Below are 14,513 nucleotides of genomic sequence, written 5' to 3' on the forward strand. Positions count from 1 at the left end.
GAAGATGAATGATTTTATCTTCATTTTGAGCGAAATGAATCTAAGATGTCTAAGACTCAATGTATCGGTAAAACTGAAAATTCTTTAGAGGAAGCAGAAGAGCAAGGTGATATCCTACAAGCTGATGGACTAGCAAAAGATGCAGATCTTGATTCTACTTATGATTCAGTCGAATCATCACTTATTATACAAGAATCTGAAAGGGGTACTGAAGATGAGAATGCTCAGAACCATACGGAAGCAAAATCTGATGGTGTAGATACAGAAGCAGATATTGAGGTAGAAAATGTGGATTCCCCTCCTCTGGCTGGAGCGAATGCCATGAATGTAATAGTAGTTTCCGCGGAATGTGCTCCTTGGTCAAAGACAGGTATTGATATTTTTAGTATTTTCGTATTTTCCGATTGATCTTTTGCTGTATTTTTACTCTTACCTCTCAAGTACTGAAAATTTGTTGTATCAAGTCTATGCTCCACAATTGGTAATGAAGTGAATGACTGTTGTTTGGGTTTATAAAGTGTTATTATGATATTTAAATAAGATTCACTGACATTTATCATTTTTAACTTCAACAGGAGGGCTTGGAGATGTAGCTGGGACTCTGCCAAAAGCTTTGGCTAGGAGAGGGCACCGGGTTATGGTATTTCTCCTTTCCCTTTTGTCGATTAATTTCTGTTTGAACCTCAAATCTCACGTTAATGTTGGTGGTGACTCTAGCTATTCCACAGAAAGGTAAATTGGAATAGCAATTCAAATCATAAAACTGCAATTACAATGTGCAGGTTTACCAAACTAGAATAATGTTAGTCCAAAAGTTGCTTCCTTAATATTGCTGTTGCATAGCCAGTTCAATCTTTCTTTTGTAAATTATAGGTTGTTTCCCCGAGGTATGCCAATTATCCTGAATCCAAAGATATAGGTGTTCGCAAATATTACAAAGCTGATGGGCAGGTCTGTATCTGCTGTTTCATGTCATGGTGTTTAGATTTAGCTATAAATACATACTTATCCAGTTGATGTCATATTATGGGATGCAGGATCTGGAAGTAAATTATTTTCATGCTTATATTGATTGTGTGGATTTTGTATTTATCGACAGTCCAGTTTTCCATCATCTAGAGAACAACATTTATGGGGGAGACCGGCTGGTAAAAGTTTTTTGCAATTTTAACACCTGTAAATTAGTCAATCCAGTTTATTCACTTTTTGTTACTTCATTTTTTTGTGCACTGAAAATACAGAAATGACCCTCTACAAGTTATTTATATTGTCTTTCGCTAATTAATGCAGGAAATCTTGAAACGGATGGTATTGTTATGCAAGGTAGCTGTAGAGGTATCTCCTTTGTCCTAAACAACATATTCAACTATCCATGATGTACATAACAGAATATGTTAGTATTAGAAATTCGTAGTGAGCATTTGTCTAAGATTAATGCAGGAAGGGACTTCCAACATGATTTCTAGTGTGAAAAATATAGTCATGTCGGTGGCCGCTTCAGTGCTGCTTTGAGTTAGTACTTGATAGTCCTTGAGGTGCTTAACTTAATTGCAAATGCCAATTCCCAACCCTTTTTCCCACTTCTTTTTTCTGGTTCTGTATCTTTGTTTTCTAGTTCATGCAGATGTCTTATGACTGAAATTAGCATCGTACAGTGTTGTCTTAGGTCTAAAATTTCATTACAGAACCAGTAGCAGGACCCGTTCAGAGGGGTAAGTATCGGTCAGCATAGTATCAAAACATTCAGTGTGTATATATATATATATATATATATATATATATATATATATATATATATATATATATATTAAAAATTGGATTGAATACGATATGTAACCGGGCAGTACTAGCATAGAGGTATCCAGTCAGATCGGTATGTTACACTCAGTATACCATACATCTAATTCTATGGTTCTGCATACTAATTGTCGATGGAGAACTGACTGTGACTTTGGTATCAACGAACCTTAACAAAACAATTTACTGTTTAAAAATTTTGGAGTTTCATACCATTTCTGATTCTTGATCGATGTTTTAAAAGATGTAAATCTCTGTGTGCAGGTGAAATTATTTAATAGGCCAAGTTTATATTAGAAAAAAGGCCTAGTTGTTAAACTCATTTCCATTTATTAGGCTTAGGAAATTAAGAACAAGGCCACTGACATATATGGTTTTCTTTGATACCTTATGTTTTTTTTCTATTATGATAGAGTCAGTGGAACTTTGTGCAAGGATTTACCTTACGTTAAACACACAATGGTAGTTACTCTCCAATGTTGGTCCTCTGCCAATTAACAGATATTAAATCATAATACTTTTGTTTAATCATCTAAGTTGTTTAGAAAATTGATGGAGTAATCGAGTGGTTGATGTAAATAACTGAAGGCTACTCTAGCATACTTAGTTCTTACTGCCTCTATCCTCCCTGATTTCTCGGCCTTACCTTTGCATCCAATTTATCATTGTTTCTGTTATCTAAATATGTTGTTTCATATAATTCCCTGAATTTTAACCATTGGCTAGTTTCTCTTTTTCTTTTGCCTTATAATTCTTCTAAAATCAAAAGTTATTGTGAATTATAATCTATTAGGATTTATCAGTATTCTGGCTTTCATGATAAGCAAACCAGTTTTGTTGTGAAGCAGATAAATTTGCATACCACTCATGTTATATTTCTTCGCAAGTCTGTAGTCGGTGTATAACCAAACACTTAATTCTATTCGAACAATAAGATTTAGTTTTATGGTAAGTATCCTTTTTCTGTGGATATACCTTGTATTTTTCATTCACAACTTGTTAAACATATGTCATTGTTTCGAGTTTAGACTGATACAATTGCAGGTTCCGTGGCATGTTCCATGTGGCGGCTTATGCTATGGAGACGGAAATTTAATTTTCATTGCGAACGATTGGCACACATCACTTCTGCCTGTGTATCTGAAAGCATGCTACCGCGACAATGGCTTGATGAAGTATGCCAGGTCCATCTTGGTGATCCACAACATATCTCACCAGGTTAGCTCTCTCGCATTTTATGCTGCATCTATTAGGTTAAACTTCTGTTAAATTCTCTCTTCATTTAGAAGTTCAATTTGCTGAGTTCAGTAGCCTGTGAGATCCTCAGAACTGCTCAAAGACTGTTAAATTTGCCAAGACGATATCTGCAAGTTTGCAGTTCTCTCACTTACCTTATCAGTAAACCAAACACTTTCTGACTATTTCTCTCGTCACTGAATCAATGATCCAATTATGCTTGCATGAATTCCTACAGCTGCATTGTATTTCTTGAAGTTTAGGTTGCATGATGCCCCTGGCCATATTGTTTTTGTGTGACCTGAAGATATTGATCATATGTTGTACTTAATTTTTCATGAGTCTATCATGGTTTTTCCCAAACCTTGTTATAATTGCATGACATTTGAAGCACTCTGTTTTATTAGAAACCTTCTTTACATCCTTCTCTTTTGCATCAAATGAATGTTTGTCTTCTTAAACTCTTTTTGAGCAATCAAAACATCTCCGCTTTTAATTTCTTTTCTCCCCCATTTTTGTTGAAGTTGCTTCATTTCAAACTTGCAAAGATTTCTGAGTTACCACCACCAAAGAAAAATCATTTCGCTCAAAATGAAGATAAAATCATTCATCTTCTCTTCTCTTTTTCTACCGAGAAGAATGCTTGAATCTGATCCTGATATAGAAGTTTCATGGCATCATTCTAAACAACTTAGGAAACTACGAGCTCGGAATCCTTATCGTCTGCATTCTACCTGTGTGTCTTGTCCAGGGGCGTGGTCCAGTTGAGGACTTCTTCCATGTCGACTTGCCCGATCAACACATGGACCTCTTCAAGCTGTATGAGCCGATGGGAGGTGACCACTTCAACATCTTCGCGGCCGGCCTCAAGACTGCTGACCGCGTGATCACCGTCAGCCGTGGCTACGCATGGGAGCTCACAACATCCGAAGGTGGGTGGGGACTCCATGAGATCATAAACGAGAACAACTGGAAGTTCCAAGGCATCGTCAACGGGATCGACACAGTGGACTGGAACCCTGAGCTGGATCTTCACCTGCAATCCGATGGCTACAGAAACTATTCCATTGAGACTCTGCAAGCCGGGAAACCACAGTGCAAGGCGGCGCTGCAGAAGGAGCTCGGCCTCCCTGTCCGCGAGGACGTCCCCCTCATCGGATTCATCGGCCGGCTGGATCACCAGAAGGGCGTCGACCTCATTGCGGGTGCGATACCTTGGATCGTCGGGCAGGACTTGCAGCTGGTGATGCTGGGCACCGGGCGGGCCGACCTGGAGGAGATGCTGCGCAAGTTCGACAGGGAGCACCACAACAAGGTGAGGGCGTGGGTGGGGTTCTCGGTGAAGATGGCGCACAGGATCACCGCAGGGGCGGACGTCCTGCTCATGCCATCGCGGTTCGAGCCCTGCGGGCTGAACCAGCTGTACGCCATGAAGTACGGCACGGTCCCGGTGGTGCACGCCGTCGGCGGGCTTCGCGACACGGTGATCCCGTTCGATCCCTTCAGGGAGAGCGGGTTCGGGTGGACGTTCGACCGGGCGGAGGCCAACAAGCTGATCAATGCGCTGGGGAACTGCCTCAACACCTACAGGAACCAGAAGGAGAATTGGAAGGGCCTGCAGACGCGAGGGATGGCACAGGACCTGAGCTGGGACAACGCCGCCAAACATTACGAGGAAGTCCTCGTCTCAGCTAAGTATCAGTGGTGATCTTTGAGAACATGAACGAACAGTATCTATCTCAGCTATCTGATGATCCAATCCGGATCTCTCTTCAACGAACCTGCAAAGATTCGTCTAAGTATTGTGTGCGTCCGTTTGATTGATGGCATCAACATTTTGACACGTCTCTCTCTCTCTATCTCTTCCTCGCTGTCGAGGACAGCCCAGTTTTGTTGGATTCTGTGATTAGCCACCGCGTCGACAGCCTCTGCTGCGTACGTGCCAGAGGAAAACAGTCGCACCTGCACGCATAAATACACATCGATTCGCCATGCATGTTATTGGTTGGACCAAGAAGCAGCGTCTTCTTCCTCCTCAGCGCTGGAAACCATGGAGAAACCATTGCCAACTGCACCGTACCACTCCCTCGCACTCACAGAGCCCATCGTGCTCCTCTTCAACAAGACCATCTCCATGGGGGTCGTCCTGAAGAATAAGATATCCATGGGGTTCCTCTTCCGGCACCCAGCGCCGTGCGCATCGGGGGTCGTCGATCGTGTCAGACCCGGCGACTCGGCCGACGGTAGCGAGGCGCCCGAGTTGACCAGAGAAGACGTGGAGACGGTGATGGAGATCATTACGGGCATGCCTTGCGGCGCGGACGGTGAGCAGCTCGAGGAGCTGCGTGGCGTGTTCGAGGGGGAGGAGCCGAGCTTGGAGGAAGTGGCGGAGGCGTTCTCCGTCTTCGATGATGACGGTGACGGGGTCATAGAGCCCCTGGACCTGCATCGTGTTCTCTGCAAGCTGGGCTTCCCGGAGGGGGCGGCATTGGAGGCATGCCGACGGATGATCGCGGCGTACGACGAGAACGACGACGGGAGGATCGATTTCAAGGAGTTCATCAAAGTTGTGGAGTGATAAGCAGATAAGATTTCGTCAAAGCAGTTAGGAAATCTCTCAGCAGTTGAGAAGCAGATAAGATTTCCTCAAGGCAGTTGAGAAATCTCTCAGGAGTTGAGAAAAATCCTCCATGCTGAATGTGTATAACCTCCCTACTGAGTGTGTATAAATGGCTGTCAAGAACTCACTATCAAAATGTATTAGGCAATTATATCTTATACATTTCATAGTTTCTTCTACAATTTCTATCTTTCTATCTTCTTCGCTTAATTTCTATCATGGTATCAGAGCTGTAATAGGTGGTCCGGGCAACTTATCATCACGCTTCAAGTACGTCTCATAGTCGATCAACTTATAATAAAGTTCTTCGAATGATATTGGTGAGTCACGTGCCCGAAGTGCTGCTGTCAGTTCTTTGTACTCGCCTCCTAAGCCATTGAGGGTATGGATTAGGACTTCTTTATCGCTGAGAGAATGACCTATCAAAGCTAAATCATCGATGATAACTTTGATATTTTGTAGATAATCAGCAATAGTACTTCCCTCTTGTTTCATTTTCATCAGATTGGAGAGAAGTCCGAGCATGCGAGTACGCGAGCGATTTGCCAAAGTTGTTTGTAATTTGCACCATGCTTCTGCAGCAGTCGTACATGAGGATATCAGCGGGGCAATGGATCCAGCAACGGAAGCTTGAATAGCTTGGAGGATGAGGCGATCTTGACGTAACCATAGTTGGTGGGCTGGATTTGGCACTGGATTGGGTTCGCCTGGGATGTTGATCATTTCAGGTGGACACTGGAGAGAGCCATCAACGTAACCTAAGAGATCATAGCCAAATAAAAGATTAGAAAGTTGTGCCCGCCAAGATGCGTAGTTGCCGCCTTTGGATAATTTGAAGGGAATGAGTGCTGCAGCATTGATGGTGATAAGACTTTGAGAAGTGCTCAGAGTCCTTGCAGAAATAGGGACAGGAATATCGGAAGACGAAAATGAAAACATCCCAGATATTTTGTGGCGGGTCAAGTGATCTTTATAGAAGATGTAAAGATATAGGAGGAAGGGAGGAGGAGAAAAGCAGATCGATGCGCTACAGAGTAGGCTGCAGCGCGATGAACTGCAGTGATGGGCGAGCAATCTGCAGCAAGAAAGGCAGCGATGGCTATGGCGGGAGGTAGATGATGAAGACGTCAGATGTAGAAGAGTAGCTGTATGCAACGCCGAAGAGGGCTGCTGCTTCTTCCAGAGGCACTGGTAGGCTGCAGCGATTCAGAGTGCAGGAGAGATTGTTGCAGCGAGGTGGAAGAAATCTCTGCAGCTTGCAGTATTGGAGTTTGGTGGCCGGAAGAGCAGCGGAGTTTTCAGCGGAAGACTTCGGTTGGCAAGGGAGTAGCAGCCGGCGGTAGAAACAAAGGCCGTGACTGTGCTTCCTTTAGGATCTGATATTAGCAGCCACAAGTGCTGCAGTAGGCTGCAGCGAATGGCTACGGCTGAGGGGCGAAGGCGTCGCCACGAGAGGGATGGTTGGACTCCGGAGAAGAGGGCTTGCTCTAGGCAAACTGCTCTGATACCATGATAGAAATAATAGAAGATAAGAATAATAATTGAAGAAGCATTATTGTAGAAATGAAATAGCTTTAGCTTGAATCTATTAACATGTTCCCTCTCCTATTTATACAAATTAGGAGGAAGGATTTCCCTAATTTAAGTAATTCCTTCTTTTGACAAGTTTCGTTTTTATATCATTTTTGTAGATTATTTTACTAAGTACACATGGTTATATCCTCTCCATCATAAGTCTGATGTTTCTACTGTATTTACTAACTTTCGAAAGTTGGTCGAGAATTTTTTTTCAATCTTCCATTAAAACAGTTTACTCTGATGGTGGAGGCGAATATCAAGCCCTCACATCCTGTCTCTCTGCTTGTGGTATACAACACCTCAAGTCACCCCCACATACTCCCCAATTGGTTGGTTCTGCCGAACGCAAACATCGGCATATCGTTGAAACTGGTATCTCCCTTCTACATCAAGCATCCATGCCACCATCTTTTTGGTCAGTAGCTTTTCAAACTGCAGTTTATCTCATTAATCGTATGCTCACTCCAGTCTTACAATACCAGTCACCATTTGAAAAATTATTCCACAAACTTCCAAACCTTCATAAACTCAGAGTTTTTGGCTGTTTATGTTATCCATGGCTCCGTCCCTATGCGTCACATAAGCTAACACCACGATCTAAGCCTTGCACTTTTATAGGCTACTCTCTTGAACATAATGCTTTTCGATGCTATGAACCCCAAACTAAAAAGGTCTTTATATCACGTCATGTTATCTTTGAGGAGTCTATCTTTCCTTTTCAAAATAATCCTACCATGCAAACTACTCCGATAAACATACATCACTGGAATATCCCTCCGATCTCATCACACGAACCTCCAATGACACCGTCCAGTCCTTACTCTCAAGATTCACATACTACTATTACTCCAGTTCAATAGCTTCTCACTCCCTCCATTCCTCCACTCCCTTCCTCACAAGTTTCCCCTATTAATGAAGTCATACCCTCGGCAACATTGCCACTGGCTTTACCTTCTCCTAGATCTAGTGACATTGTTGTGCCGACGGTTGACCTAGTCCATGACAGTGACTCGCCCTCGGCTATACCACCAACACAATCTACCACTTCCACCCCCCCTAGACATCCAATGACAACACGCTCCAAAAGTGGTATTTTCAAACCACGTCAAGTCCTTGACTTACATGCTATAACAAATTCCTCCACTGAGGCCAGTGAACCCACTACAATCACTCAAGCTCAAAAATCTTCTCACTGGCGTAAAGCCATGTGTGACGAATATGATGCTCTCCTCCATAACTCTACATGGACCTTAGTACCCTTTCATCACACACAAAATATCATCGGGTGTAAATGGGTCTTTCGAATTAAGCGGAACCCAGACGGATCCATTGCCAGATACAAAGCACGTCTAGTCGCCAAAGGGTTTCATCAACGACCTGGTGTCGACTTCACAGAGACATTTAGTCCCGTTGTTAAACCCACAACAATCCGTCTTATCCTGAGTTTGGCTATCTCAAAGGGCTGGCACATACGACAATTGGATGTTAACAATGCCTTTTTACAGGGGTCACTTACTGAAGATGTCTTTATGCAACAACCTCCTGGTTTCGTTCATCCTCAATATCCGAGGCATGTCTGCAAACTTCAAAAAGCTATTTATGGACTTCGTCAAGCTCCAAGGGCTTGGTATAACGAGCTTGGCTCGTTTTTGACCTCAATTGGCTTCATCAATTCAAAGTCTGATACCTCGTTATTCATTTGTCAGCATAATGGAAGCATAATATATCTTTTAGTATATGTGGATGATATTATTGTCACAGGAAATGATCCTTTGAAGACTCAGGCATTTCTAAAGCACTTGGCCGATCGATTCTCCCTCAAAGATCTAGGAACTTTAAGCTACTTTCTGGGAGTGGAAGCAACATTTACATCTTCAGGTCTCTTCCTATCACAAAGAAAGTATATTCAAGATTTATTATCAAAGGCAAACATGCAGGATGCGAAAGAGGTTACAACTCCTCTCTCTACCAGTGAATCACTTAAATTATGTGATGGAAGTCCTACTACAGATTCGACTCAGTATCGACAAGTCCTTGGCTCCTTACAGTACTTGGCTCTCACCCGTCCAGATATTTCATTTGCCGTCAATAAGTTATCGCAATTCATGCATCGACCATCTACTACGCATTGGTCTGCGGTCAAACGAATTTTGCGGTATCTTAAAGGGACTCTTAATCATGGCATTTTTCTTCGCAAAAATACTTCACTCCATCTCCATGCCTTTGCTGATGCTGATTGGGCAGGGAACTTTGATGATAGAACATCTACGTCCGGATACATTATCTTCCTTGGAGCTACTCCAATCAGTTGGAGTTCTAAAAAATAAAAGACGGTTGCATGATCTACAACTGAAGCTGAATACCGTGCCGTCGCCACCGCCGCTGCTGAACTCAATTGGGTCACAAATTTGCTCAAGGAACTTAACGTCAACTCCACGGTTATTCCTACAATATATTGTGATAATGTTGGAGCTACTTATTTATGTGCCAATCCAGTGTTCCATTCCCGCATGAAACACATAGCCATCGACTTCCATTTTGTGCGAGATCAAGTTGCCAGACATCAACTCCGAGTTTCTCATGTACATACAGCAGATCAACTAGCCGACTCACTCACAAAGCCTCTCGCCCGTAAACTATTTTCATCTCATCGGTCCAAGATCGGCATCCTTGATGGAAGCTCAATCTTGCGGGGGCATGATAAGCAGATAAGATTTCCTCAAAGCAGTTGAGGAAATCTCTCAGCAGTTGAGAAGCAGATAAGATTTCCTCAAGGCAGTTGAAAAATCTCTCAGCAGTTGAGAAAAATCCTCCATGCTGAATGTGTATAACCTCCCTACTGAGTGTGTATAAATGGCTGTCAAGAACTCACTATCAAAATGTATTAGGCAATTATATCTTATACATTTCATAGTTTCTTCTACAATTTCTATTTTTCTATCTTCTTCGCTTAATTTCTATCATGGAGGGCAGCTTCTTTGATTAATTATTCTTCCTTTTTCTTCTTGTCGTCATCATCGTCACATCTATCAATGCGCAAGCAATTAAAACAAACCTAATTTCGAGCATGATTGAGACTCGAAATCTAAAATCATCAAAAGATTGCGACTATTCGAAATCTTACAAGAAGAATCAAAGGCCAAATCGAGAAGCAACTACTCATCTGGATCGCAGATTTAAATCGATAATGTTATCGACAATTGACACATCCATAGACTTTGAACATGAAGGGAAAACATCTTTCTGAAGCTGGAAGTGCGGCTTCAATCATTTAGAACCCAAGAAATAACATGTTCTTCTAGGTAGATCCAGTCACCACATCAAACCACAAAAGCCTGTACAATTGAATTATAGAGCTAGCAGTAGGCTATCTTCTGCAGTTCCAAAGTTCCATAGCTTGAGTGAAGCCGAGAAAGAGCAGACCGGTGCAGAGTATCATAAATCTCATGGCAACTTCACTGATGGGAGAGTCTGGATACCTGCAAGGCATGTTTTGGCCAGTGTTTATTCAACCAGCACTGAGATGAAATTATTGCATACTATCAGTTGGATATTGTTCTAAAGAAATTGGTCACTTCCCTGAGCATGTCTCATCACACAACTAAAAATAACATTGCTTCATGATCTATTAGTATGCCACTAGAAAAAGTTATAAAGATTATGAAAAGGGGTCATTATCTAACAATGTCTGGAATTCCAGATATGTTTGAATTTTATATCCGTAAACAATAGCACTCAAAAGGCTTTATAACCAGAAGTAAAGAAGATATTGTAAAAGTTCAGGCGGAAGTGCCTTATGCTTGTATTTACTGCTTGATCTTTGGAATACATTACTAATGCAAAGCATATCATAAAATTCTATCATAAAAGGCAACTGTTTAAAGAAAAAAAAAACTCTGAACCCACTTGAAAGGAAAAATGTCTAGAAATTATGTCTCCACAAACCTTCGAAACTCAATTTTGTCAAACTATCTTGATGTGGAATACATAACATATGATTAATTGCCCAAGACGAAAATACTGCATGGTGAAAAAAAAGAATGGATGAAAAATAAAACATTTAAGAATGTTTAAAGCACACTGGTTCACGTCAAACTCGATAGCTTATTTCAGGATAAACTACTAAGATACCAAAACAAAACTACCATTTACTCTTAATTAGACACTTTTAAAATATAAATTCAAGTAGTAATATACTAGACGCAACAGACCTAGAGAATTGTCAGAAGATGCAGCTTATGAACTGTAGTACAAAGGTCGAGTGGTTGGTGAAGAAGCAGGCCTTGTATTCGACATAACACCATAAGGTGATGAGTTCTGTGAAGCTTGAAGTGACCCAGCAGTAGCACTGGAGGTGTTTGCTGAAACTGGGTAATGAGAAACAGGAGCAGTTGCAATGGTTTGACCTGGGTACAAGTTAGGCTCTGAAACAAAGCTTCCACCTGACGTGCTAGAATTCCATGTCAACATTTGACCCTGAGGATTTGTTGCTTGTCCTGTAGCTCCAAAATCACTGCCCACGTATGTGGATGTTGGCTGGGGATAAACTTGCCACCCAGAAGTGGTGGGTAAACCAGGAGCTTGGGACATCATTGGTACACCCGTGTCCTGAATAGTGTAGTCTCTGCTTCTCTCATTATGCACCTAAAAGAGAGCATACATACATATAATTGACTGTAAGTAACCATGCACATAAAGGATGAAAGTCTAAGCCAGTGTGCTAATAGAAAGACAACAGAAGGACCTCAAGTGCGCACAATTTTATTTTCTTTTTCCTGATGGATAGATATAATTCTTTCGACAGCCAATTTTTGAAACTTCAAAAAGTTTTATTGCTCCGCTTAACCCAAAAAATTATATACTGCGCCGCAGCCTTCCTGCGCCGAGCTCCTCGGCCATACACTGCCGAGCTCCCCCTAGAGCGGCCTGCCCGCCTGAGCGGTGTCCCTCGGCGTAGCCTGCACCGAGCTTCTCGGTCACACACTGCCGAGTCCACCTCAGCGCGGCCCGCCCGCTTGAATTGTGTCTCTCGACCCAAGCCACTTCCCTTGCCATGCACTGCTTGACTCCACCTCACGTGGCCTGACCGCCCTCGTCGTGCCACTCAGCCGCATGGCCCTTGCGACCATACCCATGCGGTCTGCCCGCCTGCGTCGTGCTACTCGGCCACATGACCCTCGCGACCACGCTTGCGTCGTGCTACTCGGCTGCATGACCCTCGCGACCACGCCTGCGCGGTCTGTCTGCCTGCGTCGTGCTCCTTGGCCACATAATGCCCGAGACCACGCCTGCGTGGCCAGCCCACCTGCGTCGTGCTCCTTGGATCCATGTTCCCGAGACACACCGGCGCGGCCAACCCGCCTGCGTCGTGCTCCTTGGCCCCATGTTCCCGAGACAGACCTGCGCGGCCCGCCCGCCTGCATCGTGCTCCTTGGCCCCGTGTTCCCGAGACACACTTGCGCGGTCGGCCTGCCTGCGCCGTGCTCCTTGGCTGCAGGCTGCCCGAAGCCACCTCCTCGGCCGCATAATGCCCGAGACCACACCTGCGCGGTCTGCCCGCCTGCGTCGTGCTACTCGGCCGCATGACCATCGCGACCACGCCTACGCGGTCTGTCCGCCTGCATCGTGATCCTCGGCCGCATAATGCCCGAGACCACACCGGCACGGCCAGCCCGCCTGCGTCATGCTCCTTGGCTTCATGTTCTCGATACACACCTGCGCGGCTAGCCCGCCTGCGCCGTGCTCCTCGGCCGCATAATGCCCGAGACCTCACCTGTGCGGCCAAGCCTGTTGGGAAATCATAAGGGGGGCGACATCATATGCGCAGCGGAAGAACAAGAAAACAAAATTCCCCGATTCCCAAAAGATGTTCATCGTCGTGCGAAGATTGGTGCGCAAAATCCGCAAAAACACAAAACTGCGTATAGAGATTGTGTTACCTAGGGAGATCGTATATCCCTGTTTCCTTGCAGATCCTCAGGAGAGGGTGAAGGAGGTCAAGCGTCCTCCTCTCTAGCGGTGATCCACACAGCAGGGTTGCGACGACGCTCCTCAAAACTCCAGGCCTACTCTGAGGTGGAGAGGGAGAGGAGAATAGGAAGGGCAAGCAAAGACTCTAGCCTATGAGGCTGTGAATCCCTCCTATTTATAGAGATCCCGTGTCAAAACCCTAATGGGTCCTTTCCCTAGTGGGTATTGGATCTGCATCCAATAAGACAAGGGCTCCGTCGGATATCTCATATCCGAACCTCTACTCATCGCAATGCCTACCATATGTGTGTGACCCTCTAGGCCCAATATCGAGCTGGCCGTGAGTCATACCTGTCAGAACTCCTTCTAACTAAGTGAATTATTATCTCTGTAATAATTCACTCGACTCATCGACTACGGAAGTACTAGGCCACTACGCCGTAGTCCCCAGACGATACAGGGGAATCCAATCCATTGGACCTGTCTGTCCTCAGTTACCATGTACCTATAGTCCCTCATCCATCTAATATCCCAGAGACCGTATATCGAGCATGGTGCTGTCAGACCCATACGGTTTCTACTCGAGTCTCGCTCTAATCGGATTCTCCCGGAGAACTCTTTCTCTCTCAACCTGAATGACCCTGGCCAGGGATTTGTCTGAGCAAGAACACATGGGATATTCCTCTCATGATACCAAGAGTGGATGATCCTCTATCGACACTCAATAGCCCTCGTAAGGTCGACTACCACTCCCAATGACCAGCTGTACTAGATCTGGGAACAGCCAAACCTATAAGTCTGGTATCAAAGAGTGGAGCACTCATACAGGACATCCTTGGTGTCTCAAGTCTAAGAACCAGATACACCACTAGGACTACGGAATCGTTGTCTGACAATAAGGCATCATCAACCATCCAGCATTCCGTAAGCGGATCAATCAGTGAACTCATTCTCCAATGAGCACCTGTACTGTATCCCTAGTGTCCCTACACGAGCAGCTATGAGACCAGCTGCATCCATCATATGGACGGGTATACAGCACACCAGTCTATCCGGTTATCACGATGTCCCTCTCGAGTAACCTATGACCGGGATTATTTAGGATATGTGTTTAAAGGTGAATCGATCTCATTATCGTGATCTCATCACGATCCGATTCCCATTGCACAAATCCAAGGACATCACAATACATATGCATTTATGCAATAGTTATAAAGTGATATACGCCAAAATATAATAAGCAAAAAGATTCTGTATCAAGTCACACGTGCCATCACTCACGTGATTGGCTTGCTGGGCACTTATGACTAGC

General features: G+C 44.0%; 2 protein-coding genes across 2 annotated transcripts; both read left to right on the forward strand.

Annotated features, from left to right (window-relative positions):
- The first annotated feature begins 45 nt into the window (after positions 1–45).
- Positions 46–4,869, forward strand: LOC135680391 (granule-bound starch synthase 2, chloroplastic/amyloplastic-like). Its single transcript, XM_065194272.1, has 7 exons — positions 46–370; positions 576–640; positions 874–951; positions 1,038–1,148; positions 1,291–1,335; positions 2,842–3,015; positions 3,785–4,869. The coding sequence occupies exons 1-7, from the start codon at positions 46–48 to the stop codon at positions 4,739–4,741; spliced, it is 1,755 nt and encodes a 584-aa protein (XP_065050344.1). The 3' UTR covers positions 4,742–4,869.
- A 214-nt stretch (positions 4,870–5,083) lies between these two features.
- LOC135680392 (probable calcium-binding protein CML46) lies at positions 5,084–5,611 on the forward strand. Its single transcript, XM_065194273.1, has one exon. The coding sequence runs from the start codon at positions 5,084–5,086 to the stop codon at positions 5,609–5,611; it is 528 nt and encodes a 175-aa protein (XP_065050345.1).
- The last annotated feature ends 8,902 nt before the right edge of the window (positions 5,612–14,513 follow it).

The sequence above is a fragment of the Musa acuminata genome, chromosome BXJ1-8 (genome assembly GCF_036884655.1).
Source record: "Musa acuminata AAA Group cultivar baxijiao chromosome BXJ1-8, Cavendish_Baxijiao_AAA, whole genome shotgun sequence".
NCBI lineage: Eukaryota > Viridiplantae > Streptophyta > Magnoliopsida > Zingiberales > Musaceae > Musa > Musa acuminata.